This window comes from Coffea eugenioides, chromosome 7 (assembly GCF_003713205.1).
Source record: "Coffea eugenioides isolate CCC68of chromosome 7, Ceug_1.0, whole genome shotgun sequence".
NCBI lineage: Eukaryota > Viridiplantae > Streptophyta > Magnoliopsida > Gentianales > Rubiaceae > Coffea > Coffea eugenioides.
Window position 1 is genome coordinate 30,176,510 of NC_040041.1, and position 14,822 is coordinate 30,191,331.

Consider the following 14,822-nt stretch of genomic DNA (forward strand, 5'->3'; position numbering starts at 1 on the left):
CCATGCATCTTTTTTCTTTTTCTTTTTTAGAGTTAGGGAGGATGAATTAGGAAGCAGGGAGATTGAGGTGTGTGGGGGCAGGGAGGGAGAATTAAACCTACCGTCTCTAATTTTTGAAGTTTCTATGTTAGTCACTGAACTAAAACTTCTTTGACCATATTATTAATTTTAAGATAAATTTAAATTCGCCCTAGATCAAAAGCTTGAAATATTCTACAAAAGTAGTGCCAGAAGGAAATACTGGATGCCAAAGTGCTTATACCAAACATCATTGCAACTACGAATTTACTGGTACATATAACTCAAATTTATACATATGCACTATCAGAAACAAATGATCCACAACATCCGACAACAACTGAAAGATACTTTTAAACCCCAAAATGAAAAATGGACGCACCAACGGCATATCCTTGACATAGAAAACTACCAAAAACTACTTCAGCTGCTCAGCAATTTTTTTTTTGCATAGTCAGTGACCTAATTCTCAGGTTACATTAGAAAAAACAAATGGTAAGATAGAAGATTCAACGATTATTTTTTTTATTCGAAATACATAGCAAAGGGAAATGCGGGACTTGCGGGGAGGTTTAACCAGAAAATATTAAAGGACGCCAACCAATACTTAGCCAGGTCTTGAGTGATTTTTTATGGCATTGAAAAATATGGCCAAGTTTTAAATAAATAGCAGTAGTTTCTGTACTCAAACATCCAACTCTCGTTTTTAGTTAGCAAAAGATGGCGGCTGCCGGCTTCTTGGTGACTCTTGCTATTTTTTTGGTTTCATCATCATCAATTTCGAATGCTTTTGATAACGATCCTTTACAGGATTTCTGCGTTGCTGTGCCGGATGCATCAGCAGCTGGTAAGTCCAATTCCATACTACAATTCTGAACATGTTTTATTTGAGATTTTAACATGGGAAGTGCACCTTTCTGGTCTGCCACTGTAAGTCACCAAAATGCTCAGGTTGAGGAAAATCTGTATTTTAGCACCTGATGCCTTAACAATTTTCAAAAACATTCGGATTGAATCATGTCAAGTTGATGGCACAAGCATATTATCCAAACCCACTAATTTGCAAAAATTTTGTAAGACGTGTCCCTGTTTTAGTGATTTGATTACAGTTGTCATAAAATTATGAAGTAAACAAGCTTAATCCAATTACTTTTAACTTGTATACCAAAAACTGTTCAGGGCTTCAAGTTAGCAGAGGTTTCTTTATGCTTTTCATATGAAGTTCTTCGTTCGTATTTCCTAATCAGAATCGAAATCGGTGTTGAAGTCATAAATTCTATAGGCATGGATTTTGATCCTTTGTCGTTGCATATTTGGTTTGGGACTCTGATGAATTTCATTTTGTTGAAGAGTTAATCAATTTAAAATTCACGTCGGGAAGGATTGGATTGGATGATAAAATAGAGGGATTGTAAATAGGAAATTTTGAATTTAAAACCTCCCATTTGCCCAAAAAAATGAAAAAAAAAATTGAAATTCAGGTTATAAGTGGAGAATAATAAAGGGCGAGATTTAATATTTTCATTCTCATTGAATGATTCCCATACTAGTCTTATAAACAATAGGTATTGAAATCATTAATTTGGATGCTCATTTCTTCCTCTTCTAGCTAGCCACTTAACGAACACCCACTTAACGAAATTTTTAGCCTTGAATGTCACCGAAATTACCCATTAAAAGATAATACTATCTTTCTCACTCCAAACTTTCATATATAAATTTATTTTCTACTACATGTAATTATGTGCTATTTAGCGTCAAACTCATTCACACATCATAACGAAACAGAATTTATTTCAAAAAAAAAAAAAAAAAAGATGCCCTGTGTTTGGACATCGGAAGCCGAATTAGGCAATGAGGGCTGCGCTACGCGATATTGTAGCAATTTCCCCAAAATGCACATCGCTTAATTCTTGAATGTCAACACTCTATGACAATCTTGATTCATAAATTGTTTGTTCTTGTGCTCTTATTGCAATCAATTAACTCCACAGAGACAGGTAGGTCTGTCAATCGAACGCAGAGTCGGGCTTTTGAACTTTCGCCTTTGGGCTCATTTTCTGAGGCCCAACCTCTTCTCACACGGGTATTGATTCTTTAGGCCACCCACACAGACATATATATATATCCGATTTGAGGAGAATGTTAATGAGACTATATCCAACTAGGCTGAGCAAAATCAAGTTAAATCCAAAATCGAATCTCTACTAGGCTTAGTAATACACGTGATTTTGGACCAATTCTTTTGGGATAAATTGAGATCCATTGGCTGTCCTTCATAAGAGGAGAAAGCCCTTTGATACATACACCTAATATAGTCCAAAATTTGGGTAGATTAGATTTTAAAAAATTCAATAGTCCAAAAATATGTCACAGCACTTGCTTTAGCACAATTTAGATCATTAGATTTTTGAAAATTGGATAAACCTTAATGTATAATTTGACTGTGCAGAATATTAACACTTTGAACCATATAGCAAGCATTAAACTTGGTATAACCCAACCATGTTTGCAATTATTTAACAAAAACAAGTAATATGCTAGTTCGTCTTTTTGTTTCCATTTTTGCTTAGTGGCATATTCCGTTTTGTTCCCTATTTTAATGCTTATGTGTCCAATTGGAATTGTGTGAAGCGAATTTAAGCTAAATTTCACATAAATTATTTGTCTTGTTTCTTATGCAGTTTTTGTGAATGGAAAGATCTGCAAGAACCCAAAACAGGTAACGACTGACGATTTCCTCGCTACGGGCTTCAACACACCTGCAAGTACCAACAATTCCTTAGGATTTGGAGTAAAGGTGGCTGATGTTAATCTAATACCCGGCCTTAACACTCTTGGTCTAACTGTACTTCGTGTTGACTTTGAGCCAGATGGCGTCGTACCTCCTCACACTCATCCTCGTGCTACTGAGGCCATTGTGGTGTTGGAGGGTACAATCTATGCTGGTTTTGTCACCTCCAATCCAACTGATAACACGAAAAATAAGTTGTTCGCTAAGATTTTGAAGCCTGGAGATGTCTTTGTCTTCCCAATTGGCCTAGTTCATTTTCAAAGAAATGTGGGGAAAACAAAGGGTATGGCAATTGTGGCTTTTAATAGCCAGAATCCTGGTGTCATCACAATCGGAAACGCAGTTTTTGGGTCAGAGCCGCACATTGCCCCTGAAGTCCTCACTAAATCATTTCAGGTAGACAAGAAAGTAATTGAGTACCTCGAGTCAAAGTTCTAATGGAGCCTTTTTTTGTTGTCGTATCTAGTCAACTCTTTGCTTTTTTTCTTCCCTATTTAAATTTAGATTGATGTTTGAATGTTGGATGTCTATTTTTGCAAAGTTTGCTACAGCAAACTTTTTTCTAGATTACTTTTGTCTTGGTGTTTTCTTTGATTGGACAAATCAGTGTAACAATTAGAGTATACAATAATGTGTGTTTTAACATATTTTCTAGGGCATTTTCTTTGATAAAATTTAGGGTCCGTAAGGACAGATAGATTTAGATGCCTTGTTCAATTGATCATTACAATATCTTATAATTTAAAGTTAACAAAAAGACTACGGTAAAATTTGAAAAACTAAAACTTCAGTAGTTGAAATATTAAATTGCATAATTTTCCTCCTCAATCACTGTAATAATACAAATATCTGCTTATGAAGTTGGGGTCGCATACCACATTCAACAACACAAACCAAAATCAAATACCAATATGGTGATTTTATTCTCACTTAGTGTTTGCCGTGACTTAGGTGTCATTTTGGCTTTATGAGCGCTCACCTTACAAACACTGTGGGGCTACATGCCTATTTGCAACAAGTTAACAATTACTTGGATACTAGGCGTGACATAGGTGTCATTTTGGCTACATGCCTATGATATCAAATTTTGCCATAAAACTTTGTAAGGATACTAAGCGGGAAGGTGACTTCCCCTTATGGCTGCACAATGTTGCTAAGGATGATCTAAGAGCAGTTGCCCTCTCCGTGTAATTGTCTACTCTTTTTTTTTTTTTTTTTATCAGACTTTTTCAAGTTAGCAATTAAACCTAATCCCAAAATTAACCTCAAAAGCCGGCGTGTAATTGTCTACTCTGTTATGAGTTTTAATACAATGTTGCTGTTTGAACCAAAAAAACAAACTAATTATTCAGGCCTAATGATGTCCAAAGTCAGCTCACACTTCATTCGAGCTCACATTTAGGCCTAAGTATTAGCTAACCAAATAATACATAAGGCTCAACCTGTTCGGGTTTGGATTGATATCTAAACAAACAAATTTGAATGAGTCAAGTTCAAATCGAGTACCAAACTATTTGGTTCAATTTACAGCCCTAACTATAGAAGATTAAGGGTGTATATGATAAAATTGGAGTTTGAAAACTGAAATCTAAAATCTGAATCCATTAAGTTGTTAAATTATTAAGTATTAAATATAATACATTTGAGTATATATCACATTTAGTGATAAATGAATAGTTTATCACTTATTCTTGGGAGTAATTTTTGCCTAGGAAATTTGTGTCACTTAATTAATTCAGATGTTCAATTTTCGGTTATCAAACGTATCTGAATATGTTAAGACGTGAATTTATTAATTTTAAGTGTTGAATTGAGTTATCAAATAGCGTGTAAGTTGCCTTAATTTGGTGATGCACAGGGGCATCTAGAAGGTCAAAGTGAAATTAACCAAATATTTGTCTCTTAATATAGAAAATTAAGTTGCCTTAATTTGGTGATCCGCATGGGCAAGGAAATCACGGTCAAATTTGCTTCTGAAGAAAAAAGAGGAGTTGCCTTGTTAATTTGCAAGGGTTTTCTCTCCATTAATTCCGACTTCCGTTTCAGTTGCTGCACGCAATGCTATAAAAACCAACTCTATATATTTAGTAGCAGACACAAGACATAAAATTACAGACACTTGTTAAAGCAGAAAAGAAGACGACTGAAGAAAAGAGCTGAGTTTGTCCAACTGGCACGGATATTTCGGCTGCCGACGGCCCAGAGCCAGAATGGGTGCTTCCTTGTTGCGGGTACTCCGTTGTGGCATGTCTCATCGGGCTCGTTGGGCCACTTGTTGCCGGTGTTTCTTTCCTAGCATATATAAGTTCTCCCTTGGATCTACATTATTCTGATATTCTACTACTAACAAAGGGCCTGCTTGATTTTGATTTGGTGATATATTTATTTTGTTGTTTCTTATTATCTGGGAACTGCATTATTCAACCCGAACATGATTTCAATCCAACCCAGCCCCATGAGTACTTCTAGCTGCAATATATCAGTACCATGGTTCTTCTCCCAGTATGCAACTTAGACGGGTATTGATGGTTTGATATTGGCTTCAACTTCTGAACTAAATAAAAATTGTTTCAATCCAAAGGTCAAAACAGATTTAAGCATATATATATGTTAACCCAAAATTGAACAGCTTTGGCAGATGATACCATTTAACAAATTGAACACAAAATCAGACAAAGTGAGAAACCAAAACTAAAGGTAAATTTTCAGAAACCTAACGAGCATAAGAGCCGAGAGTAGCAAGTGTAATTCGGTTTGAAGCCCAAATCCACTAGCCGAAGTCGTCATTCCCTTATGATTTTGGGACTCGATTGATAATTGAGTAATTTTTTTTGCATTCTATAATGTAAGAACTCCAACAAAAGTGAACTTTCTTTCTTTTACAAGAGCTAAATTTCAAACAACTTTTCATGAATGATGTGGAACATCGAGCCCCAAGTTGGGGGTCTGATAGGTTAGCTCAATAAGGGAGTCCAGGAAGTCATTTTGGGATTTTAATTTGGATAGCCATCTTAGTTTTATTTTAATTAATTTTCTTTGTTGTTAATTTTTGTTCTTAGTGGTTTTTGTATCAACGAGGGAACATGTGAAGAAAGGTTGAAGAAAAGAAGCTCGGAAGTGCACCAAGAAAGAATGGTTTAAATACATTTTGCCCCTAGTAATTAGGTGTCAGTATTGTATCTTCCTCCGTGTTCACGAAACTAAGTTGCCCCTGATGATAATAGTCTAATGTGCTTGTATAGCAAAACAATAATTTCACCTCGTTGTTAAAATATTGTTCAATGATCATTTGCCTTTTTCTCTTTCTTCTTGTTGTTTTCCTTATTATTGTTTATATTTCTTTCCTACTATGAAATATAAACTTTCATAATAATGTACTAAAGAATATCTTATGAAAAAATTAATTATCATAAGAAATTAAAAAATATATATTTATTTTATGTCTCCTATTTTATTAACAAATTCTTGTTGTGCATTAACTGTTACTAAAAATAATTAATATCTAGTATAAATGTTTTACTTCTATTTTCTCTTTTTCTTCATCTACTTTTCTTCTTTATGCTTATTAAAGCTCATCTGCCACTTAATCATATACAGTTATTTTTTTGTTGAATATTTAACTATAATAAATTATTGCAAGAAACTAACATGTGTATGGTAAGTAATGGTGCTTTATGTGATTTCGATTTTTATTAACAATGAGTACATGATAAACATCTAATTAATAAGTAATGAATACTAGTTTATCATCAACATTTTATCAATAATTAATACACAACAAGAAACTGTTAAAGAAAAATAGAAACTACTTCAGATTTTTAAATTAAATATACACTTTCTCATTTCGTATAATAATTTGTCATTGTTAAATATTTTAGATAACTAAATAACGATACATATATTTACCCATCAAAAGAAATTATTTAAAAGAAAATAACAGAATATGTTAAACCACGAAAAAGAATTTCTTTAATATATTATTCTTAAAATTTATATATCATAGTCGATATGAAGGATAAAGAAATCTATATATAATAGGAAAAATAATGAAGAAAAAAGAGAAAAGAAAAATGATCATCTAACAATGTCTAATACTAAGGGCATAATGATCTTATTAAGTCAATAAAGGCATAATTGTCTTTTTGCTAGAAACATACATTTGCTTATCAATGGGGGTAATTTGTAGGTTCACAAACATTTGGGTAGATCGGGTCTATGTAGATCATATGATCCGAATTTTGTCGCACCATCTCATAATCCAAAAATTGAAGATGTGGCAAAATTTGAGATACATGGACTACAAGATCAGATCTACCCAAGTTTTTGCTGGGTTTTATAGGTTTTGTAAATACGGGGTAATTTACTACTACCAAATTACAATAGGGTAACACAGGGTTAAGCAAGAAAGAACTAGCAACTAATCCATAAAAGATCCTGTGTTGAATCATGCACGGATTGAGACATTGGCGAGGCTCACAATTTCCAACAATTTCATGCCTAGGATTAAAAGCAATACATAAATGGATGAGATGAAGTCACACAACCAACTTAAACGAGACTCCAAAACTACGTCATTTTTGGGATTAAAAAGAAGAATAAAATCTTTTAAAAACAAAGAACACTATTGCCGTAAAATCCCTTTACCTAATTTTTACTAAAGCATATTAACAGCCCCCAGGTTTTTCAGATATAAATTAATAACAGGCCAAAAATTGAAGTTCGAAATTCATAAGAAATCTCTTTCCTTCTCCTTCCTCCTCTCTATTGCAATATGTAAGAATGGAATTACAAATAACTGGGAGCAAGTTGTAAGAAGATTTATCTTATTGAATCCCTTCCTGTAAAACCCACGATTTTTTGTTCAATTTTTATTCTTGCCAATTAACTAAATGGATATTTACCATGAGTAAAAGTAAAAATAATTGTAGGATAGGTTAAAGAATTAATTGAGGGATAAAAATGAGATAAGATAGGGTAAAAATTCATGACAGTTAAAACTCTTATCTAACCCATTTACTAGTGGGTGGTTATTAGGGTTTGGCACACTTATCAAAAAAAAAATAATATCATTCCTCCCTTTCACTGTCTGCCTTCCCTTAGAACGAGAGACGTCAGAGAGTAGATGAAGAGAAGAAGGCGTCGCTGTCAATCAGTCAGGCAACTAGGCACCTAACCCTGTAAGTCTCAAGTTCACGCAAAACTTCTCTTTTAGTTCTAGTAGTTGCATTAATTATCCTAAAGATTTTGTGGATATATATTATTGTTATATACATATTGATATATGCGTTTCTATAAGAGATTAGGAGGATTAATGTTTGGATTAGTAGGGTGATAGATTATAATCTTGGGATGAATAGATTACCTAATCTGTTAAAGGGAAAAAAAAAAGGAAAAGAAGGAAAAAAAAACAAGGGGGAAAAGAGGGAGCCGCCGTCACTAGCAGCAGAGAAAGGAATTGCAAGGTTGGCCCAAGACCCAAACGAAAAAAAAAAAGGGATGTCGCCAGCAAGTGCTGGCGACAACAAGCAAAGGCAATGGTTGGCCAGGCCAACCAATGAAGAACAAGGGTCTGGCGACCATGGTCAAAGATGGTTGGCCAAAAGCCATGGGTCCTACCCGAGGAAGGAAAAAAAAAAGAAAAAAAGGGGCAATTCAGGGTGGACCAAATTATAGTATAAAATTAGTAAAGGTTTAATAAATAAATTTTAAATATAACTAGTCCATTTTTATAGTTTATCATGGGTATTAAAATTCAGGACCCAATCTAAAGTAGTTGTTAGAATTGAAGGGTTAGTCATGTAAAATTATACTTAATTAATTACGTCTAAGATACTTAAATGGAAATCTAAGACATCTTAATCTAACCTTATTAAGTCAGTTTAGACCATGTAAGGTAAGTTCTAAATTGTTAAACTAGATGCTTAAAATCATGATAATAATAATACTAATAATAGTAATAATAGTAAATAATAGCTAATAAAACAATGGTACTAAGAATAATAACAATATAGACATGGAGGAAATAAATTAAGCATATCAATGTAAATATAAATATAAATACAAGCGGAATAAACTAAAACAATAACTATAATAAATCAATATATATATATGTACATGTATACATAAATAATAATAACACCTACACATGCATAAAGGTAGAAATAAAGTGAGAGGTTGATACGAATCTCGTTGGTGAGAAGATTCGCGACCCAAGATCACTTGCTGGATTTGACTTCGAACGCAAGAAACGGTAGCAACGGAAACCCTACGACCCCTCTAATCCCTGTGACTACGAACTTGTTGATATTATCTCAACCCGTAATCAAACAAATTAACGAACCTCGGGCAAGTGTAGAAGGCGCCACAATTCAAGTGTGGTTCTTGAATTGATAAACCAAACAAGAACACTAGAGTAAAACTCTAAGTTGTTCAAGGGTTGCTCGAAAGCTATGGAGAAAATTCTCACACTAGGTTTTTATGATAAAAAGTGTCTACCCTTTTAATGACGTAATGTGGTGCCTTATATAGGCTACAAGTAAAAACCCTAATCTAGTAAGGAAAAGGTGCGGCTGATATGGGCCCTAATACGTGACGGAAACAGAAACGGAAGCTACGGGCTCAACTGTCGACGGATAGGGCCTCATGCGGGCTTCCCTTCTTAGGCAGTCCACCCTAACAAATAATGATGAACAAAATAGCAATCCTACCCTTGGCGATTCTATGTGCAACATGCACTTTAGCCAATTATTCAAGCTAATCAAACTATTGAGGAAATAAACGAACTACTAAAATGGAAACTCGGGTTTGGCAAAACCCTAAAATTCGTGTATAGCTTCAATGCTCAATACCGGACCTCGATCACCTTTACTAGGGTGTATGAATCCCTCAAAGGACTTGTGTATGGCCTGAGTACATTGAGTTGCTCACGAAGTCTTTTTGCGCGAGCCCTAGTAATGGATCCGCTTGGAGCTTGCACGCGATCCTCACCCCCTCGATCACCCGATCCATTGTTGGTGTACCCCTGTACTATGGTGCTATCATTCCCCTCCTCTTGAGAAGGATTTGCCCTCAAATCAAAAGCGTCATCTGCATCAAAAGGAGCTAAGTCAGAGACATTAAATGTAGCACTAACTCCATACTCACCAGGAAGATCAAGTTTGTAGGCGTTGTCATTGATGCGCTCCAACACTTGAAAAGGTCCATCACCCCGTGGTTGTAATTTGTTTCTCCTTTGAACAGGGAAACGTTCCTTGCGCATGTGCAACCACACCCAATCGCTGGACTCAAAAATTAGCTTTTGGCGACCTTTGTAGCTTGCTTGACATATTGAACAGTTTTTCTCTCAATGTTGGCCCTGACTTTCTCATGCAGTTGCTTAACAAACTCTGCACATTTCTTACCATCCAAATGTGCGCGCTCATTACTAGGTAATGACACTAGATCAAGTGGTGTTAGCGGATTAAAACCATAAATACATTCAAATGGAGAGAAACCAGTAGTAGAATGGACAGCCCTATTATAAGCAAACCTACATGAGGTAAACACTCTTCCCATGATTTCAAGTTCTTTTTGATGATGGCACGCAACAAGGTACCTAATGTACAATTCACCACCTCAGTTTGACCATCAGTTTGGGGGTGGCTAGCAGTAGAGAATAGCAATTTGGTGCCTAACTTAGACCACTCGTCTTCCAAAAATAGCTCAGAAATTTGACATCTCTATCAGATACAATGGTCCTAGGAATGCCATGCAATCTCACAATCTCTTTAAAGAATAAGTTAGCAATATGAGATGCATCATCTGTTTTAGGACAAGCAATGAAGTGTGCCATTTTAGAGAATCTATCAACTACCACATAAATGGAGTCATGGCCACACTTGGATCTAGGCAAACCAAGTATAAAACCCATAGAAATATCGACCCATGGTGCACTAGAGATAGGTAACGAGGTGTAAAGGCCATACGGGTATACCTTGGATTTAGCTTTCTTACAAGGTAAGCATCGCTCCACCACCCGTGCAACATCTCTCCTCATGTGCGGCCAATAGAAGTGTTCCTGTAGCATGGCAAGAGTCTTATCAACCCCAAAGTGTCCCATAAGTCCACCTGAGGGGGATTCCCTTACCAAGAGTTCTCGGAGTGATCCATGTGGGATGCAAAGCCGATTGGCACAAAACAAGTAACCATCGGAAATGAAGAACTTACCTTGCCCAGTGTGTATGCAAGAAGTGTAAAACTCACCGAAGTCACTAACTTGGGTATAGAGCTCTTTTATCAGCTCAAACCCTAACAACTTAGCATCTAAGGAGGTGAGTAGAGAGTATCTTCGGGAAAATGCATCCGCAACCACATTAGGCTTACCAGCCTTGTATTTAATCATGTACGGAAAGGACTCCACGAATGCAATCCACCTTACATGCTTCTTGCTCAAGGTGTGCTGGGCCTTAAGGTACTTAAGGGACTCATGATCGGTATGTATCATGAATTCCTTAGGTCTTAAGTAGTGTTGCCACACTTGTAGTGCTCGAATGAGGGCGTACAACTCTTTATCATAAGTTGAGTAGTTCAGTGCTGCCCCATTGAGTTTCTCACTAAAGTAGGCAATAGGCCTTCCACCTTGGTTCAACACAGCTCCAACTCCAATACCTGAAGCATCACAATCAATTTCAAATGTCTTAGAAAAGTCAGGTAAAGCAAGTACAGGTGCGTGTGAGAGTTGGTGCTTTAAAGAGCGAAAAACCTGTTCTTGAGATTCTCCCCAATGGAAGTTCTCATTCTTCTTGATCAACTCGGTCAAGGGGATAGCAATGGTGTTAAAGTCCCTCACGAATCTCCTATAGAAACCCGCAAGTCCATGGAAGCTCCGAACATCACCCACAGATCTTGGTGTTGGCCATTCTTGGATAGCTTTCACCTTTTGGTCATCCACCTTCATTCCCTGCGCACTTATAACAAACCCTAGAAACACAAGCTCATTAGTGCAAAAAATTGCACTTCTTGAGATTGGCATAGAGTTTCTCTCTTCGAAATACATCCATAACAGCCTTAATGTGCTCTAGGTGTTTATCATAAGATTTGCTATAAATTAGGATATCGTCAAAGTAAACTACCACAAATTTCCCTAAGAATGAACGCAGAACATGGTTCATTAACCTCATGAAGGTACTAGGTGCATTAGTTAGCCCAAAAGGCATCACTAACCACTCATACAATCCATACTTAGTTTTGAAGGCAGTTTTCCATTCATCCCCCTCCTTAATCCTAATTTGATGGTATCCACTTTTGAAATCAATTTTAGTAAAGAACACAACCCCATGTAACTCATCAAGCATGTCATCTAAGCGAGGTATAGGGTGGCGATACTTTACCGTGATGGCATTTACGACTCTACAATCGGTGCACATTCTCCACGTACCATCTTTCTTGGGCACCAATGTGATGTCTCACAAAATTTTGATTATTTTAAAATTCCATTTCGAGTTTATTTAAACAATTAATTGCCCATTTACTCTGATTATTATTTTCTAACCTCTTTAGACCTAATTACATGGATTTATAGCTTCGTTATATTTTTAAAGTGACTCGTTTAAAAATTTAATTTTTGGAAGTTCATTAAGTGAAAATAGTGAATACGCGATTTGGGATTTTAGCTGGTTTGGAAATACCATAAGTTGCGAAAATTGGAGACTCGTATAATGGACTTAAGATAGGTATTTTATGTTTAAATACTTAAGTGATAGTTATTAGTATTATCGTTATAAGAATTTCTTGGAAGTTTCGCTTTAACACGCTTAATTTGGAGATACGCGTTTTTACACGTGCGATTTAATTGAGGGACTTTAGACCCTTATTTTGGGACAATTAAGAGTGAATAATATTCATATGAAAATAAGTGTATTGGAGGTTTAGTGCACTAGTGAAATAAACTCGAGAGAAATCGAGCCCAAAATGCGCGCGTACACGCGCGAGAGAGAGTTGACTTTCGGGTGAATTGTGGCCACACATTTAAGCTTACTTTAGAAGCTTTATTTCAGCACTACACACTCTCTTTTTCCCTCTCACTTTGGCCGAACCATCAGCTGCAAAAACAACTCAAAGTTTCTCAAATTTTCATCTCCAAATCTTGCACAAACCTTTACCAAATTCAACCAAAATTGAACTACACTTAACTTAATACTTGGAGATCACATTAAGCTACAAAGGAGAGCTGCAAACCACGGTTTTCTTGGCCAAGGGAAGGACCAAAATTTCTGCTTCGCTCATCAACAAACGTAAGTAATGATCAACCACTAAATTCTTGATTTATGGAAGATAGATTACACTCATGAGCTCTTGGATTCTCATGGGCAGCTTTAAATTGTTAGAAAATTTTGAATGTGGGCTCTATGAACTCCCACTCTTGGGTTGATGGCTGATATGATGTGATAGGGTGTTAATTGTTGGTTATTTTATTATTAATCTCCCTTTTTATCCTTACCAAATATTGCTTAATTGTTAATATTTACTCATATTTGGTATCTGGACTTAATTTCAGGAATGAAGCAGAAAACTACCAAAAAGTAGGGACTTGCTCCATAAGTGGGAGACTTCAAGAAGGCTCCATCGACCTGGCCCACAAGGAGAGGAAGAGGGCCCACAAGGAGAGGAAGAGACAGACTGCATTTGCTTGCTGATTAGGAGATTAGAGCTCTACTGGCAATAGGAAACAAGCAATTCGGCAGGGCTCCAATTCTTTTGCTCCTTGACTTCTAATCCGTGGGGACCACTAGATAACTTGAGTCATTGTTGGCTTTAAAAAGGAGGCAAAACGTACAGAGAAGGGGGATCATTCAATAGTTTTAGCTTAGCTCTTAGCATAGTTTAGTTTTATTCTTTCGCATGGTTGTTCTCCATTAATGGAGGACTAACCTCTCAATTCTAGTCAAGGGGACAACTGAAGATTTGGTTCAACAATTACTGTGAGATCTAATTTATTTTAATTGTTTCCTTAATTTATTGATATTTATATGTTTCCCGCTTTTAATTGTTATAGCTCGTGTGAGTGATTGAATAGATGCGCAATATTTAATTATTCATATAGGCTATTTTGCTAAATAGGGGTAATTGAATCCGTAATTGTTCGTTATCCCTATCTCAGTAGCAACTGGCGTAATTGGGTTTATGTCAGGGGAATATACGATCTAACTTAAACAAACCCTCGTAGCGTGTTTGTTAGTTAGGATTGGGCCTTTCTAATTATTAATGCAATCTAGAAATTAAATCCTACGGTCGTACCTAGGGTTATTTTTGGGTTAGAGAAATAGCTAACGGTCGTACCTTAGCTATCGAGAAATTAAGGAAGGGTTGGTTGTTTATCGCGTGCATGACAACTATAACTAATCTATTAATAAATGTGGAATTATCTGTGAATCAATGATCAGTGCCTGAACCATTTCTGAAGTGTACCCTTGGCTAGAGTTTTCCCTTAATTATTTCTCTTAATCAATTATTTTCTGCAGTTAATTTATTTAGTTAGCATTTAATCCAAAACCCCCCATACTTTGGACTCTAGAAGAAACGAATTATCTCCAGTCCCTGTGGATTCGACCCTACTCACCGCAATATACAAAATCTGTATTTTTCTCGAGTAGGTATTTATTATTGCACAGGTTCGGCACCTGTCAATTTTTGGCGCCGTTGCCGGGGACTGGTGTCAGATTAATTTATTTCTTTTTGAGTTCATCTTGTTTTTATTTTATTTTATTTTATTTTTTTTATTTATCTCTTATTTTTTTTATTATATAGTTTATGGCTGCTAACATTCCATATTTTGATGATAGACTGAACTTTGTTCCTGAATGGGGTTATGAGACTCATGTTTTTCCTAATGATCAATGGGCTGTTGCAAATTGTGGAACTTATTTTGACTCAGGTTATTCAACTGACACATGCCCCGTATTTCAAGATAATCTAAGTTTTCCACTTGATACTTTTGGAGATTTTCCACCCCAATATCAAATGCCGTATGACC

General features: G+C 35.9%; 1 protein-coding gene across 1 annotated transcript; it reads left to right on the top strand.

The window, feature by feature from the left end:
• Positions 1 to 462: 462 nt before the first annotated feature.
• On the top strand, positions 463 to 3,451 carry LOC113778336 (germin-like protein subfamily 1 member 7). The gene is made up of 2 exons (XM_027323709.1): positions 463 to 865; positions 2,703 to 3,451. The coding sequence occupies exons 1-2, from the start codon at positions 739 to 741 to the stop codon at positions 3,248 to 3,250; spliced, it is 675 nt and encodes a 224-aa protein (XP_027179510.1). The 5' UTR covers positions 463 to 738; the 3' UTR covers positions 3,251 to 3,451.
• Positions 3,452 to 14,822: the final 11,371 nt, after the last annotated feature.